General features: G+C 37.0%; 1 protein-coding gene and 1 long non-coding RNA gene across 2 annotated transcripts; one reads left to right on the top strand and one right to left on the bottom strand.

Annotated features, from left to right (window-relative positions):
* Positions 1 to 627: 627 nt before the first annotated feature.
* On the top strand, positions 628 to 3312 carry LOC135632238 (uncharacterized). Its single transcript, XR_010494643.1, has 2 exons — positions 628 to 1348; positions 3047 to 3312. It is a non-coding gene; the product is annotated as an uncharacterized LOC135632238 (long non-coding RNA).
* A 2011-nt stretch (positions 3313 to 5323) lies between these two features.
* Positions 5324 to 18642, bottom strand: LOC135583928 (small RNA degrading nuclease 5-like). The gene is made up of 15 exons (XM_065141335.1): positions 18469 to 18642; positions 17509 to 17565; positions 17371 to 17436; positions 16113 to 16246; positions 15866 to 15978; positions 15245 to 15352; positions 15108 to 15178; positions 13808 to 13867; positions 11388 to 11443; positions 10129 to 10189; positions 9664 to 9931; positions 7318 to 7499; positions 6928 to 7223; positions 5643 to 5784; positions 5324 to 5548 (listed from the first exon to the last, which is right to left on the bottom strand). The coding sequence occupies exons 1-14, from the start codon at positions 18640 to 18642 to the stop codon at positions 5661 to 5663; spliced, it is 1770 nt and encodes a 589-aa protein (XP_064997407.1). The 3' UTR covers positions 5324 to 5548; positions 5643 to 5660.
* Positions 18643 to 19146: the final 504 nt, after the last annotated feature.

Raw genomic sequence — 19146 nt, 5'->3', positions numbered from 1 at the left:
TAAGTTTCCTCCCCCTCATGACATCAAATGAGGTGCCATCATAACAATAATGTCATTTCATCATCACAGGCTTGGAAGTACGGTTACCACCACATGCTTCCTTTGACCACCCACCCGACTTTAAAGCCACATCAGCCTATCGGACGTCACGAAATGGGTGGGAAAGATTTGAAGTAGCTCTCCCCAAGTAATTAATGAGCTCGGCTTGTTATCTGCATTCACGTACATTTCCTTTCCTTGGGAACGACTCGAAGTCGACACATGTCTCCGAACGCAACAACCTTGTATCTATTTCCATCACCACACTTAGTTTTCGACGCCGACATCGGCTTGACAGCAACCAAAATGATTCCACCCTCACCAAATTCATGACATGTTTGTTCTCCTTAAAATTAAATAGAGACAATTAGTGGTGATTATATATAATTGATTTATGTGTGTGTTTTGATAGGTAGCAAAGATGTCGATCCACCAATTTACCAGAGTATCAAGTTTAAATCACGTCCGTTCCTTTTCGTATCATCAAGTTTACACGGCACACGTTTCGGCCATCCGCTGCTCACACGTGTACGCGCGAGCCCTATAAATAAAGCAGATGCTTCTAGACTCCGCAAAACCGTTCGGGACAACGAGATCGGGAAGCCATCGAACCGTCTCTCCCTCCCTTCCGCGGATCGTCGCCGACCGGGCAGAGGACTACCTGCGGCTCCCATGCCGAGGGGCAGGAGGACGGAGCCGTCGCGCGGCCCAAGGCGTTGCTCCTCCTTTGGAGCTATTGATGGGGTTCACTTGGGCCGATCATCATCGGAGTCGATGTGGAGTGTGATCTGCTCTTGTCTCGTGCTTGACGTTCTTGATCTTTTGCGCTGTTAGTTTCTCGATCCTTTTTTCTCATCTTGAATTCGGAAGACATGATTTAGATTCCGATCCTACCTCGTCATCGGACTCCGCTGCCGCTCGCACGCGGGTCGTCGCTTTCTTCTGCTGCTGCCGTGGCGAGACCGATGACAAGGAGCAGGAGGACGGAGCCGTCGCGAGGCCCGAGGCGGTTCTCCTTCGTTGGGGCGCATCATCATCGGACTCTCCGGTTTCTCGTCGATGTGGAGTGTGATCTGCTCTATTCTCGTGTCTGATGTTCTTGATCTGGTACCTCTGTTTGTTTCTTGATTCTTGTTTCTGGTCTTGCATGTCGAAGACATCATTTAGATCCCGATCCTACTTTCCCCCCCAAGACTTATGGAGCTGTCGCGAGACGTTCAACAAGTTCGCCTCTGTTTAGGCCCAAGCCGGCTTCGCTTCGGCAGATTATCATCGGAGCTTCCGGTTTCCCGCTGATCCCGATCTCAAGGTGACATCTACCCTTTGTTCATGATCTGTTGCTCTCTCTCTCTCTCTCTCTTGAAATCTGCCCTCCGTTCATGATATGTTCTCTCTCCGTTTCGTGAATCTTTGTTTTGTCAATCTTGGATCTTCAAATGGTAGAAGACATGGTGTAGATTTGGGTTCAATCGAGGGGAGTTCTTATTCGTGGGAAGTTGTTGCCGATGATCAGTTAATATGAAACTTGAAATGATATTAAAGGCTTTCACTTAGTGTTACAGAGGACTGGACTTTTAGAGCATATATGGGGTTTGGAGTAGTTCTTTCACCAAGAAGGAAAAAGATAAAAAGATATAATAAAGACGAATCTTCGGAAAGTTTTATCTTAATTTGTTCTCATCTGTCATTGTGTGTACTACCTGAATCATCTTTCGAATATGAACATAATATTATGTATATGTGTGTATTTATTCAGTGGGATTAACAAGGCGAGCTAAATATTATTATAGATACCTTGGTATGTGCAATTATAGGAGTAACAAGCTCTTGCAGTAATACTTGGTGCTATGGTGTTGAAACAAATTTTGATGGATCTTATAGTTATTTAGTCAATATCCTTTCGTTTTTTTAGAATTTAGGGTTATAGAGCCTTACTTGAAGCACCACACTAGATGAAGGTTACGTCAACGGAGCACAACACTTCTCACTCAGACCATGTATTGGTCGTTTGTTGAGCCTCCTGTAAATATGCTCCTGCTTACATCCATATTTCACTAAAAAACAAGAAGAAAAGAAAACAAGTATTTGTAATCAGGAATTATCATACCTTTTTTTTTTGTGTGTAGATTGTTTCTTTTGTTTTCTTAACATTGTGATGCTAGATATCTTCTTAGTCCCTAAGATCTTTGCTTTAATTAGTCACTTTTCTGTAACTTCTAGGATTTTAGTTTAAAATGGTCATTATTGATAATTCGTTCGTTTTTATTTTGTTTTCGTTGGGGGGTGGGGAGTGGGGAGTGGGGGTAGAGGAGAGAGAGGGAAATCTCAACCACTGTTAGTGCATCCTTTGAAGATGTGGTATTTAATCTGATACGCAAGAAATTCATTAACTATTACGCTTAACTAACTATTAGTTTAATCTGATTAAACTAATTACATGCGTTGTCATTATCAGTGTCCCCCAACATAAAAAAAGGACATACTCTCAATATACGAGGCTTCCCTAACATATGAGAACAAATTCCATTAAAAATTGATAGTTAATGTTGCTTTGTCTTGGGCCCCATAATTCCAATAAATTAATTGGATCCAATGACGGATGGGAAATTCAATATCCTTTAGGCACAATCTCATTCCAACGAGGGATGGGAGATTATTCTTAGGCTCAGTAGTCATGTGCTATATTCGCTTTGCAGCTTTATCTTAATTGCATTTGACGGTAAAATTAGAATGTATATTGACAAAAAATGTCTTTAAAGGCATCATTGTATCAGGCGAAAAAAAAATTAAAATTAGAACGCGGTGCTTTTCATCAAGTGCTTATAATTTAATAAGGGTGACTGTGGCTATTCGAAAGTTCAGTTTGAATAGTGAGGAGTTGACATTACGAGACGTTGCGCTCTGATGAGGTTGAAAATACAAATAGATTTTATTGTGATCTCTGTTTTATGTTCTTGATATGTTTACTCTGTTTCTATATTCTTGCTTCTGATCTTGCATATAGAAGACATGATTTCCGTCGTCCCTCGTCGAAAGTGAAGGCCTAACCCGGCTTCACTTCAGCCGATCTTCAATCGAGTATAAGGTTTCACATCTGGCGAGTTTGAAAGTTAAGATGCAAACTCATTCATCTATAATTGTTTTGCCTCTCATTCTGTGCTAACTCCCACATTAAAGTCAGATTAGTGTCGTTTCAGCTTCCTGAACAGGCTTCCAGAATCTTGTAAATGTCAAGAAAAATCTGTATATGCAATGATTCCAGAAACTCTACAACGAATGCTCTTTAAATGGTCATATGCCAAGTAGAGCCGATCCAGAAGATCATCAAAACTTGATGATCCTGCAACTTTAATATTGACCCGGAAATTACTATTCTTTACTATAACGAAGAGTGTTTATTAATCCAAAATATATTACTACAATTTCTTTTCTTGAAATTGTGGTACACTCGGAACAACCTACCATTCAGCAACTTCTTATAATCAAGCGAAACATTTTCTTTTCAAGTCAAAGATGTTTGAACTGATTGGTTTAACAGGATACATTCAGTAAAGACCTCGAATGAGATCAGCATGTTCCAGAGGGAACTTTACAACCAAATGACAGACATTACAAATAAATGATTCAATATCTTGATATAGAATGAAGACTATACTCAGTGAACTGTCATCATATCAACAAAAAAAAACCTTGTTAATGACATCTTAACATGTCAAACTTTAAAATATGATCCAAATGGAAACTAAATATTAGGCTTTGATACTAAGGCTCAATAGATGATTGTCCCACACTTGTACATTGACAGAGTCCAAAAAGGCAAGGGAAAAAAAACTCACAAATGCAACATGAATTTTGATCATTAATGCAACCATTGGAGGCAATGTTTTCTGCTTGGCTAAAAGAAGCTTCATCTCAGTACAAGTCACAAACTCTTTCAAGATCTAACTCTTGACGTTAATTTCAAACACGATATTAAACGGAACCTGTAACTGTCAAGCAATCAAACTAAAATCCCTTCGATTTCAAGACGATTAATAATGAGTGCCAAAGCAAGGATTATTCTAAACGTTCAACACCAATCAAATGGAATCTGTAACTGTCAAGCAATCAAAATAATCCCATTCCATTTCTAGATGAATAATAAAGAGTGCAAGGCAAGGATTCTTGTAAATATTCAACACCAAAAGCCATTGATATAAAAAGCAAAAACTTCCTGATGATAATCCCAGTAATTAATTATAGCCAACGGAATAACCAATAAATCGATCTTAACAACTACGACTTTTCCTAACTAACTGAGAAGGAATGCTCCCAATAGTCCAAAAGCAATCTCGAAACGGAGATTGCCAACGTTAACTCCGCAAGTTGCGTAATAATAAAAAAAGAGAATAATACTTGATTCAACATCTTTGGAGCAACCACGTCGGTTTCACATTATCCTATAGATACATATAATCATGGGGTGGCAACATTCTTTAACAGACCCATGAAAAATGATCAAGACAGACAAGAACAGGCGAGCAGAGGCCAGGTTCGTGACAGACGAATGTGGCACCTGCGATGACCCAACTCAAGAAAACAAGCAAAAGCGAGAGGGAAATATCTTTAAAACCTAAAGAACCGTGAAAAAGAGCTGCGATAAGGAGAAACAAGATAAGAAAGAAAGTGCCAAAGGCCATGCTATCATTTACATGAAAGAGTACATGATGGAGAAGAGAAGGGCAGAGAGGATCAACACAGTGAGAGTTAAGATACCACGAGACCTGGACGGGTTTGTCGCGGGCTTCGTTGCTTGCGTTGATCTTATCCGAGAATCGAAAGAACCACGAGAACCCTCGAAAAGAAATGGGAGAGAGATCGTTTACCCTCCGATCGACGACAAGATGATCGCTCGGATCCTGCGCCTTCTTCGACCCCTTGCTCGAGGGTTTCACAGTGAGATCTTAACCATTAGCTCACCGACGAGAACGAAGACGATGATCACTCGGATTTTGCTCGACGGTTTCACGGTGAGAATGGATCTCGCTCGTTCTTCGACTCCTCGCAAGAGGGTTTCATGGGGAAGGGAAACACCGTTGCGACAATGAGACAGACACGTCATATATAGTACCGAGAGACGGGCACTTGCTTTGGCAGGTGAACATTCTAGACACTGCCAACTCATCGCAGATCACGTGCTTCAGGTCTTTGTACAAACGACTTGCGCGGCAAGATCATCGCTCGACTGTAGCATGAACCGACTGAAACGGACGGTCCAGATTTTGAACCCTTGGCGAATCGAGGCTTCACCAAACAATCTACTTCACATTAAATATGCACATTTCTCATTCATGACACGGAAGAAGAATGAGAAGGCGACGGCAAAAAAATGTCATACAATAAGAGTCTGGCACATTATCCCGGCGTGCTTTCAAATCATTTCGTGGGAAAATATTGTGCCCACACTCAAAACTGTTTGTACCTCTCGTGCTTTGCTGTATTCTCATCCACTACGCCTCTTGACGAATCCCTGGCAAGCGAACAGTAATGTTAGCGAAAGCAACCACCAACCAAGAGTAAAGAAGGTCAGAGACGTTCAAGATGTCCATGCAAAAAGGGCCTACCATAATAAAAGAAAGATATCAATGTTTGACACAGACAAAGCAAAGTGCCACTTCCGCTCGGGCTTGGAGTTCTTCCAAGGCTCGCACAACTTCTTCACGATTAATATTTTCGTCACAACCATCGGTGAGCATTTTCCTTAATCTTCACATGTACAAGGATAAGAATAAGTGGTAAGTGGAACCAAAGAGAAGATGAAAAAGTAAAAGAAACTAGGGAACCAATTCTAGAACTAATATCTAGAATTAACACCAGCATAATACAGTAAACAGAGAGGAAGCACGCTGTTTCTATTTGCTGGAATTCACCACTCATGGAAATCTTGTGTAGGGGGGTACGTATGATGACTTAAAGATACTGAGAATAACTAAAAGTATTGGACTTTGGACTAAACATGTAATTTGAACTGACAGAACATGATATTATCATGAAGATTAAATAAAAATTCCAGAATAAGTGTGTCCTGAACATGAAATAGTTTGCAGATTGCCAAAATGTACAGTAGTCAATAACACCCTTAAACAGGCCTAAACAAAAGGCTAGGGACATAGACAATCAACTAGAAATTGTATAAAAGAATTAAATGCTAATACTTCAACAAACCAGCCTTGTAGCACACATGATATATCATATGCAATTCCCGTCTATTAGTTTTTGTGTGCATGGGTATATGGTGTTCTTTTCATCACATCACAGCCAATAGTTGCTAGATTTTCCCCTCTAAATAAAATCCTTTCCCATAATGTTTTCATGACAATACACTTTCTCCATATTCCCAAAAACCACCCAATATCTGAGAAAGTAAAAAAGTGTTCCAATTACCATTATAGCTAAAAGACATCCTTCTTGGCCTTCAATGAAAAATATGAATCAAATTTGCAATTTGCACTCAGCTAATAAAAATAAAAAGGAAAAACTTCTGTTCAACTATATTCTTTCCAAGTTTACTTTCTGCTGCACCATCTGTGTACTCTTATTCTGCCCCCTTGTTTGATTTGACCCTTTTTTTAATCTATTGCATCATTTTCTTTTTTTTTATTGTTTCACTAGGGAGTCCTTGAAAAGAAAGGTCCTAAGAAAGAAAAAAGCGGATAAACTTTGACCATAGTTTCAAAAGTATCAAGACAACTGCCAACCTAAACATGGCCAGACTAAACACATCACTAGTTCAAGTCATTTGCTCCAAAAAAAAAAAAGAAAAAAAAACAATATGAAATCAGATCATTCTCATAAGATCAGCAAAAGTAAAAGAGTAGCTGCTCTTATTGTAGAGACGGTTAAACTTACCTCTGAACAATAGCTGTATCTCCATGACCGGTAGAAACTATTAATAAAGCATTATTAGGTAATGCATTGTACAGCTTTTGAATTTTAACATCTATCCCAGTTAGGATATCCTTCAATTCTGAGCATACTGCACCATGCTTTATGGTTGTCCTGGCTTTTTTTCTCTTACATGTCAGGGACGATATCACCTCCGCAATTCGATGTCTCAACCTCTCTACATCTTGAGCTTGCTTCTTGAAATAAGAGAACAATCCAGAAAAACGGGTCCAAATAAAGCTTACTTTTTCATTTTTTACCTACATTAAGAATAAAAGTTCATATTCAAAACCAATTGATCATTAATAAAAAGCAACTCAGAAAGCTGATTCAAAGAGTTAAAACATTTTGAACCTCTTTTATAGCTCTGGAAAGCGCCTCAGAATCTGAAAATACTGGAATTGAATTGCATGATTCATCAGAATATCTTTTCAGAATCGATACATCATCAACGAGAGAACAACTTTTCCCACTCTGATGCAAAGCAGAAACCAGCTTGCTTCGAGTGAATTTTGGTGGTAAGCCAAAATCAGGTCCTGGTGCAACAGAAGTTAAGAAAATAAGGCACTGAAAGATTGACTCATATTTGAATAAACATGTATCAGATACAGCACAAAAGAAGCCTGATTCATGTTATAATCCAAAGCAAGGAAAGAGTATGTCATGCAACAATGGGCATGTATAATTCTAAATGGATGATCATGGATATAAAAAAAAGTTGCCATGATATTGTTTTACCATTTTCACTGCTTTGAAGTAAACTGCAAGAACTACAAAGCCTGATTTATGCAATTCAGTAGTTTTGGGGGATGAAGTGAATGTTTCATATTTTATACCAAAAGCTCAAACTTCAGAATCAGCAATATCAAGACAATTCAATCCTCTCAATCTCAATGTAACTTCTTGTCTCATCCCTCACCAAGCATAAAATAACAGTAAAGTTCAAAGCCCCCCATATCTGGAGGGTAAAAACAAGACAGCTCTTCATGTACAACTCTACTTTCCAAATGAAAACAAAGATTTATCAGATGCCACGTACAAATTAGCAACTCTCATATACAGCATAAACCCAAATCTACCCCCAAAAATTTGAAGCGTACAGGTGACTATCAACTCACAGACAAACCAACTAAACAGGGCACTTTCAGTAATTAAAACCATTCCTTGCTGATGAAACAGTAAAAACTCTACATCCGTCTCACTGCTCAAGCAAAAAAAAAATATATCCTCAATTCAGATATGCACAAACAATTTTCTGTTTACAAAAAACAAATTGTACAAGTAGGGTATAGAGGCCTAAAAATGATGTACAGCTGTCACGTGAACTACTTAATCCTAAGTTCCTCCCAAGAAATCAATTGTACAAGTGACACCACCTTGTAAGGAAAACACAATTCTACATCAAACTTGCTCAAACAACAAATGGAACAGTACAATGAGTCAAATTAGATATACAGCACAAAGAAACAGCTGTTTGCTGCAATCTCCAGAAATCAAGCTGCTCTCTGTTACTTGGGATCATCCTTCACTGTCACTGCCACACTAACTTTTGATCTTATAGCCTTTATAATATGAGACGATGGACCATTTTTCTCAATTTCCCTTTTCTATTTATCCCAGTGTTGTCAAAAGAGCTAGGCGCTAAAAGATGCCAAAATTCCAAAATGATCAAAGCACTAGGTGCTTCAGTCCATTTGTTTGTATATCTATCTGAATGGTGGTTTGATACTTCTAGTCATTGCCACACTAACTTTTGATCTTACAGCCTCCATAATATGAGACGATGGACCATTTTTCTCAATTTTCCTTTTCTATTTATCCCAGTGTTGTCAAAGGAGCTAGGCGCTAAAAGATGCCAAATTTCCAAAATGATCAAAGCCCTAGGCGCTTCAGTCCATTTGTTTATATATCTATCTGAATGGTGGTTTGATACTTCTAGTCATGTTCATAACTGTTGCAATAGAAGCAACAGTTATCCAAAGATTATTTACCAGACCATGTCCAAGTTCCTTAAGTTCATTAATTTCCCCTAATGTGTAATTAGAGAATAAAACGTCAGAGCAAGAACAGATATCATAATCATGTACTGAGTCATATTAGTGGAGAAACAACAAATACCATGACAACTTGCATATGCCATCAGCATCTAGAACAAAAGAATACAGTCTTTAGTGTGATAGTAGGTTTCTCAATGAAATACGGAAGACAATGGACACTTAGGATGGTCCTTCTAATATCATTTTCAGCAACCTGTCACAATACTAGGATACCAGGTACTATACCAACTTGTACTCCCTGATATCATGGTTTATAATTATTAAAAAAAATTAAAAACCAGACTAAAAAGAACATTAACTGCTTGAAAAAAATGTAGTGCTTTATAGAACTTCTGCATGGTGCATGAATACCTCCTACTACAAAAAGGTGAAACTAGGTCAAGACCTGAGAAGATTTGGTTGAATAACCTAAGTAATCCAAAAGTAATCTATTGTTGGGAAGAAACTGTAAATATCCTTCAAAGACATCTGACATACATGACTATAGTTGGAGAGTGACACATTAACAATACATCAAGCCTTGTTAACAAGATAAGTACTGACAATTCACAAATAGAAATAGCATCAAAACCAAAAAAATAAAACATAACTCCCTAAACTATAATATTAGGATAGGTTGATCACAGTGTCTTGCAAAACATACCATGTCTAATCTTCAAAAGTGCTAATTCCATAGCAGCTCTTGCATCTTCGATACTGTCATGTCCATTTCCTGATGCCTGAATCTGTCGCGAAAGAAATCTACTAGATAGAACTCGCAGAGCTATCTTGTAGCAAGCACCACGAGAATGCTTGTACAAAATAGCCGTATCGATTACCAAATCATGAGATATCTTTAATGCTAGAAGGTCATTCTCAAGAGAATGGCCAACAAGAATTGTTTCTTTGTGCACAAGCTTAAGGAACTCTTCCTGATGATACAAATCAGAACTACCATCAGATAAATCAATTTATAATGTACTTATAGTAAAAAAGAATTACCCTATGTTAAGGTAACAAAAAACCAAGTATATATTACCATATTAAGCAGAAAGAGTAAGAAAAAAAAATTAATATAAGCATATCTAAAACCATTAAACAAAAAAAAGAATATGCATTTCCACTATACCTGAACGTCCTTGATTGTGGTTGTCACATCATTTAGCATCTCACGAGTAATTCCACTGTACCTGCATAAGCTAAAACCTCATTTTTCTGCAATAAAATTAATGCATTCCAATAGCAAAGAAATACTGCACATAAAACTCCATAAGTAGGCAGTCACTAGCATAAGAAATAATTTATCGAATATTAATTAATTTTATTCGTTATCCTTATCATAAAACACCAAGTTACTACATAATATACTATGTGGATGTGCACTGGGCGGCATAATACATAAACAGAGTACATGATCAGCCATAAAAATATAAGAACATTCACAATTACAATATGTGACCCTCGGCGACTACCTAAGGGTACTGTAGCATCAACATAATATTCGTACATGTCAGACATCTAAGGAATTAGCTATGTACCATCCCAGCACACTATTTCAGATCGGATAATCAGCATCCAGAAAGAAGACAATTAATTTCCTTGAAGAAAGCCCAGATATCTATGAAACTAAATTCCTGACAATTGCAAGACTATTGCCTTCCATATAAAAACATGAAATAATTGCATCTTCCAATCATCACAAGGCAACCAATAAATAAACTGGTCAAAAAGAGCAAGTATAATGTCGAAAGCTAGCTATTCATTCTAATAATTGATATCCAGTAAGCAAGAATGGTATCATTTGGTTAGAAGGAAAACTACTAATTAAATTTATCTTAAATGTACCTAGTATTGTAGTCGAGAATGCTGTTGGAAGGTTTGACTAGTTTGTCAAGACCTGAGAAGATTTGGTTGAATAACCTAAGGAATCCAAAAGTAATCTATTGTTGGGAAGAAACTGTAAATATCCTTCAAAGACATCTGACATATGTGACTATAGTTGGAGAGTGACACATTAACAATACATCAAGCCTTGTTAACAAGATAAGGACTGACAATTCACACATAGAAATAGCATCAAAACCAAAAAAACAAAACATAACTCCCTTAACTATAGCATTAGGATAGGTTGAACAGTGTCTTGCAAAATATACCATGTCTAATCTAAATTCCTGATAATTGCAAGACTGTAGCCTTCCATATGAAATCATGAAATAGTTGTATCTTCCAACCATCACAAGGCAACCAATAAATAAACTGGTCAAACGGAGCAAGTATAATGTTGAAAGCTAGCTATGCATTCTAATAATAAGTCGATATCCAGTAAGCAAGAATGGCATTATTTGGTTAGAAGAACGAAAACTACTAATTAAATTTATCTAAATTTACCTAGTATTGTAGTCGAGAATGCTGTTGGAAGGTTTGACTAGTTTGTCGAGCACCACCTGCAAGGAAAATATTGTAAGCTCAAATAAATTCACAGACTCACGGTAACCTTTAAAGGCTAAACAAGAAAAATCCCATATCAAGGATAAAGCATCCATATGACATCCATTATACATAGAATACATGTGCTTGGAATAACAAGAAGACAATGGCATTTTAATATACCATAGATTTTAAGAAATTTTATTTTATTTATTCTCTACAAGATAGAAAAGGGAAGCATAGTTGTATTAATGTACCCATTTTATGCCATTCAGCATGAATATCGACATAGGCAAAAGTTCGGCAGAAACAGTGACCCCTCAGATTTTGTGTTTTGACTCTTGAACAGTCAGTTTTAAAAATTTGAATATTGCAAATTTTACAAATAGCTCCATGTTAGATTACTCGTAAGAACAAACTTCAGAACAAACAAAACATTTAACATACGATCCCTTTGACTTTTTTCTCACTATTACTCATCAAAATCAAGATCATTCTCACAAGAAAAAAAAAAGTTAATGTAACTCTATTTAGGAAAGCCTCCAAGTATAGATCCTTCATATCTATAATATATAGCAAAAAGAAAGTCAGTTCATCTAATAGATTTTGGCTAAAATAAAAATTTTAAGGTCAGCACTAATTCTTAAACATCTTGCAGGAAGTTATGCTTAATACAATGGGCCAGACATCTGCAACAAACAGAATTGTCTTAAAGGTTGTTAAAGGACAGTTAAATCCTATGCCCGTTCAGTGTGTGACAACGCAAACTTTAAAAAAGACTAAGAAAGCTACAAAATTTACCTTCCCAATTAGAATTTGGAGTCTCTAATCAAATTGCCTAATGAGTGCCCAACGATCAACTACATAACTAACACGATCAGTAGGAGTGGAAGCAACAATCCACATAAACATGGGTGCAACTAGTTATGCAGTCATCCATCACCCAAGATGGAATTTACTTGGAAACTCCAAAAATTAAGGAGAAAAAAAAGGAATAAATTCAGAAGATAATGTTCATTTAATGTAACAACAAAGAGAAAATCAGAAAAAAACCAATCAAGATTTTTCTTTGAAGCAAGACCTAGATGTTTACAATTCAGCAAGAGAAAAGACACATGGGCGATAAATAACAAAACTGGAATGCTAGATCACCTTTTCTACGCTGGAAAGCGTAGAACTGACTCAACTTCTTTAAACTCATGCAGAAACCCAAAAGGAAACTTACCACTTCAAACTGAGAACAGGTGGTAATACAAAAGAGGGCTTTTGGCTGTTGGAACTGGTCTACCAGACAATAACCTTACCCTGGGTTATCGGAACCGAAGAGACTCATCAAGGGTCTATTTTGACTTTTTTAACCCTCCTTTCCCTTCCTTTCCTCCCATCTTACATCTCTCTTCATTCCCTCTCCCAATCCTACTCAAATTTCACTCAAATTCTATCCCAAGCTCAAGATTTCTCAAAGGAAAGCTCAATCTCAACAAATTAAAGTCTCATTTTGAGATCCAAATTGGGTTTTCTTTTATAAAAAGGTTAATCCATGAGGATCAATTTATCTTTCAAGCTAATCACTATCTAGTTTGTTGCAGTTATTTCATGAATCTAGGGCTAGGTTTTAGATGATTCCCTTAACAGATTCAGGGCTAAATCCATGAGGATCAAGCTGTAAACATTGCAGATATAGGCTAGATCCATGAGGATCAAGACCAGATCTGCGAGGATCAAGGCTTCATCCGCCTAGATCCACAAGATTCTAGGCTTGATCCTATCATCTCTAGCTTAGATCCATGAAAACCTAGCTTAGATCGATATTAATCAAGTCTTGATCCTCGCAGATCTGACCTAGATTCACAAAATTGTAGCCTAGATTCAAAAGGCTAGATCCGCATAGATGAAGCCTAGGTCCATGTTTAGAATTCTTCTATGTATGTTTTCTCTGAATACAATTTGTAATCCACATGTTAAACATGTTTTGACTCATCACTCATTGTTTTCATAGTCAAAATCGACCCATATAATTAGTAGATTTTGACTCTAACAATGTAGAATTCATTGAAAAACCCTAAACTGGGTTCATTTCTTTTTATGGTCCAGCCAGTCCAGACAAATCAAAGCCATGATACCAACCAGTACACCAGCATATGGACCCATTGTATGCTGGTACAAACCTGACCACTACCGGTCTGACTGGTATCGTTCCAGTACTAAGACTTGAAACTTACATAAATAATAGCTTATCCACAATTAAACACATAATTAGACAATTATTGGATGGTTGTTAAATAACTGTCCAGCCAAGTATAGAAGGTGCTACAATATGAAAAAAAAACAATATTACCTAAACTTAATGAGCAAAATTGAAAAGGGAACAAACTGCCTACCTCTCCAGCAACATTTACCAGTGTAACTCTTGTGAGTTCAAACCCTTCTGCAGTCACGCACTAACACCAACAAATGAAAGGTGTCAGTTTTAAATTATGAAATTAGGAGAGTTCTTAAGTCTCAAAAGAAACACATGAAATAAAAGGAAAGTTACCCTACAAATAAATATTATAAGAATAAAAAAAACATACAATTAGTCTAAAAGGATAATTAAATTACTAGGAATCAAGTTTTAAAATATCTGTCACGTTATATAGGATTTGGATGCTCCCTATGAACACTCTGTATCTTAAAGAAATACCTTGTCATGTAAGCCTATATGAACACACCCTATCTTAATGAAACAAAACATTCAACTACAAGAAATTAATCTAAGAAAATTTCCTTCTTGGCATATGGTCTGAGGCTGTAGATTTTGTATGTGCACAAAGGGGCGATATGGAGTGAGTCCACAACCATAATAAGTTCAGCCCTTTATCCCTTATCATCTTTTTTCATCTGAACTCTTAACTTTCAAATTTATTTCCAGAATCATATTGCTAGTTTTCTTAATTGTTTGGCTCTCAATCTCTATGCAACCTCTAATATTCCATTATTCTTATGAACATTTGACTGACAATCTCAAACTCATCCATACCCACATTTCACTAATCCAAGTTCCTGACTATCTTTCCCATCAGTTTATTTTGAAATATGTTTCATATACCTTGAATCCCTTTGCATACCATCCATGCATGAGGCCTGTTATCCAACTCATAATCTCAACCAAGTTTATTTACTTAGGGAATGGCAGTGCCTATACTTGGATCAGGACCTTCTCTGGGTCTAGAATCAAGGTCTCTTATATCGTAACAGATTTGTTTGTTAACTAACACTTTTTTTTCTACAGGTAAAACAATATAAAAATAGTTTCATATATCATAATGTGACAAAGAACGCAAACCTAGCATTACATAACAGCAGTCTCAATCCTATAATCCTTATCTGATCCAAGGAAAAAGGAGCACTTTAAACATGACAACCAACTCCTTTAAACAAATGGTGGGTACATAATCTTCAACTCATTAAGTTCGCAGGATCATTTTTGCTTAGTAAAAAAAATCTGTAATGGGTTATAAATTTGCGCTGAGGTTCTTCTTGATAAGGTTCCTACAACATAATAACTAAGCATTAAGTTACAATGGAGGATAAACACACCTCAAGATGATAGAATGTTATCTGATAAGCTTATGAGCAGCATCCACTAGAAGTTTGTAATGAATAAATTCAATCTAAAACGTTATTTTTAGTAAATGTTACCATCTCACAGTCAAGTGCAAGAATTTCATGCAATGGGGACCCTGAAGGAGAAGGAAGAGTGGCGATCACACCTGCATAATATATTTAGCATCACAAACTAATAGAAGGAATAAGAAATATATAAATCAGCAAACTACCTGGCTGATTCAAGATATATCCATTATCCTCAAGTTCCTTTCTGGAAAGGGTATAATAGTGGATAGGAAAAGGTAGTTCCCTTAAATTTTCCAGAGCAAATAATTCTCCTGCAAGAAGCATAGTTATTATTTGTTTAAGAATATAACGAAATTTATGTTGTAGACAACTAGACATATGAACTGAATATAATAGATTGCATAAATTGCACTGTTGGGTAATACCACAAAGAAAATGAAATTCTAATTAGACATTTAGATTTCATCAAACGATGGGTTTAAGGAAGAATCAGACTAAAAGCAAAAAAAGAAGTCGATGAATCCACTTAACATAATGGAAAGGTTAACACATGTGAATTAGTTCTAACAACACAAGTACTCAGTTTGGGCACAAATGTAATTTAACAGTAACAATTTAGGATTTGCTAAGCAGTAGATTTTCAAATTTTGGAAAGTTTCCAGCCACGCTGTAACATGTCGTGTGCCATCAGCATGAAGGGTCCATGCCATACTACACTCAAGAATGGAAAGCCAAATGCACTATCAAGCAAAACTCTCATTGCCCATGTCATATGGAGTGTTCGCCAACATCAAATGCATCATGTCACTGAGATCTATACATACCTTGTTCGAAAGTTTGACCAGATGTCTTGGGTTTTAAATCAACCTCATCACGCTTTCTTTTCACTTTGCATGTTAGAAGCGCATCAATTGTTTGCAATTCATCTGAAACACAACTGACATCTAACATAGTAAATTAACAATACTGATGTCTATGTTCCAGCAAGTATCTTAAAACAATAAACATAAGCTCATGTGCTGACAGAAATGTTCCAGAAGCAAGTCAAGAAACTAATACTCAGCCACAGACCTTAAAGCCAATGCTGGCTTGGGAGCACCACAACTGTCCCTTAGACCAGTAAGTAGGCCAGAGTTTTCCATGTACAAAGCTGCATCCAGGCCTGGAATATAGAGTAGTATGACTTTCTGTATAAGTGGCTTGTTCTGAGAAAAATAAAGAGATTGATTAGGTGCTACTAAAGACACAAGAACTGCATCACATGTTATTCAAATAAATCAGTCATGATACAAGTACTTGACTGCAAATGAATGGCATTAGGGCAGTTAAAAAACTAGCATAAGGGTGGTCGATGTTTCGCCAGACAAGAAGGTTTTTAGCGTGAGCAGATGAAACAACAAGAGCTAGAAAGATGAATGACATCAACACATTGACAAATGCAACTAACATATACATCCTTGGTAGTGTCATTGAATATGAATCCACATTTTAGTTGAATGATAATCAATGAGAAACAGACCAACGGAATATTGTTGATCACCATGAATATTGAGTTTTCATTCTAAAATACAATTTTCAAACAAATAAGCATAAGGACAAAATATCTTAATCAAATCACACAATTAATAACCAAATCACATAATTTTCACAACAACCTCAATCTGTGATCATGTTCCAGCATTTCCTATCCCTAAACTTGTTCTGACATGTCCATGAAACATAAACCACAAAAAAATTGGAGTTCTTCCATCCCACTGCTGAATCTCAAGAAAGGGTTTATCCATAGGGACTCTATACATTCAATGATGAACCAGAAGGTATCATATTGTGCTATGTTAGTGATACATCTGGCAAAGATAACTCCTCAACTACGACAATAAGTAGACACCAGCCTTTATAATGCACTACCATTTCATCCAAATAATATCCGACTGAGATCTGAATGCGGATTAGGCAACAATGTTATCCATCACTAAGGCAAGAAGATGTGAGCAGCAGGTGCAACAAAAGATTTCAATGATTAAATTATGGACTCATGAAAGACAAAGAACATTCCTTTTTTACCAAAGATATTTATAGGAAAAAAACCTCACAAGCATAAGGTAAAAGGGTGAGAGTCTTCCAGTCCATTAAATTATAGGAACAGCTAATAAATCATGGTTTATTGGGAACAGCTAATAAGTAACACAAATTTGGCCTCTTATCAATTTCAACTGAATACATAAGGTAAAAGGGTAAGAGTCTTACAGTCCATTAAATTATAGGAGTTAAACATGTTGAAAAACATATACTAGACATCATCATAGTAAGAAGGACAAAGCATTTGTACCTTGACAAAAACCCAGGATGGCATGAGACCATCACCAATGACCCAGGTTACAAGCCCTTGAATATCCTGCTTCACAAGAAACACATGTCAAAATTTAATAGAGCGAGAAACTTCATTAAAAAAAAAGTACTACATAACCTGAAGATTTAGAGTTGAATCAGCTGCAGGGGTGTTATATATAACATCAGCCTTTCCCTGCAAGACATAATCCATAACATATATTAAACACAAACAGGATAACTGCACATCAGATCACCAAATAATTAGATAGAAACATCATGCAATTTATAAAAAAACATAGTTTTAAATAGAAATTAAATTATTTACTTGACAATGCAACTTTATATGCCAACTTTGTCGGCATCATCATCTTCTTCAAACTAACAAATATTTAAAATAAGTTAACATTCGCAACACATCTCAAGTCATTTAAGGACCAAGGATATAGACAGAACATTTTGTTTGAAAGAGTCGGTTGATCCCCCACTAGCTTTAAACCAGAAATGTCCAAAGTATTGACATGGAAATTACATTTGGGTTGACCTAAAAAGTTATTTGATGGCTCTCCTGGGACAGAGGCATAGACAGTAGCTGCACCTAGCAGGAGTGTTGTGCCCTTATACTAAACCAAAAGGTAAAATATGAGTCTTCGGTAACCAAGACAATAGACAGTCGATGACAATGGAATACGTAGCAACAGATACAGGCAAAATCCCATGTCTGGTAGCGGATTAACTGCAAGCATTGCATCTCATGGGACTTCAAAACTGAATCCACAATAGTCACATTCTATTCAGTAAAAAATTATTCCATATTACTAGGAAACCAAAAATCCAACTTTGGTCGCCGAGTACCTCTCAGTAAACGCATCCCAGTGGTACTCCGGCTTCGCTTCAGCCAATCTTTGACTAATCACACACCACTTACAACGATGACCAGAGGGAGATTCAAAAGGGTCACAACTTTCTTCAAACAACTTCAAGAAAGAAAGAAAAAAAAACAAGCAAGACAACCTCTCGGCACGCAGGGAAACCCTAGGTTTCCAAGAGATCATGCTTCGAAGATGAGAGAGAGAGAGAGAGGACAAAGGATGCTTACGTCAGGTCCATAGATGTCGAAGAAAGAGGCGGCGGAGCCATCATCGTGGTTCTCTCGGTTAAGGCTCTCGGGGGCTATGGGGGAGGAGGACGAGCCCATCGAAGGCGGCCGCGATGGTTTTGCGACGTCCGATAGGGGAGTCAAAGCGGAGAAACAAAGGGGGCTTCGAGTCATAAAGAGGCCTAAAAACCGAAGGCTTCCTTCCCTTCTCTTAAATTTTTATGCCTTTTCCTTTTTTTTATTTTTCTTTTAGAAACAGTTGGGTAAAACTACAGCGGTCGGATACTCGCTTAAGTCGAATTTAAATATTATTTATCATTATTCTTTCAAAGATTAGTCGATTAAGAAAATTAATAACAACTATTTTCATATGTTAAGTTCGAGTTTGAAGAAGCAAAAAAAATTGCAGGTAAATCGGTTTTGGATCGAGCAATTCTACTATTCTCCCAACTATTTATGGTGTGGTGCGAACCCAACTAGGATTCGATTTCCGGCCACCTCTAAGTTTAGGAATGACTCGACAAATCTTACCAATTGACCCAACAAATTAAACCGAGCCAAACCTGAGTTTTGGTTTAGTCCACATTAGATGCGAAGAAACTCATCTCGACGAACACACACTGAGTTGTCCCATTGACGAAGAAAGGCAGGTAGCCAAACTTGAATTGGACTACCCAC

This window comes from Musa acuminata, chromosome BXJ3-3 (assembly GCF_036884655.1).
Source record: "Musa acuminata AAA Group cultivar baxijiao chromosome BXJ3-3, Cavendish_Baxijiao_AAA, whole genome shotgun sequence".
Lineage (NCBI taxonomy): Eukaryota > Viridiplantae > Streptophyta > Magnoliopsida > Zingiberales > Musaceae > Musa > Musa acuminata.
Note: the sequence above shows the minus strand (reverse complement) of the source record. Positions and strands in the feature narration are given on the sequence as shown.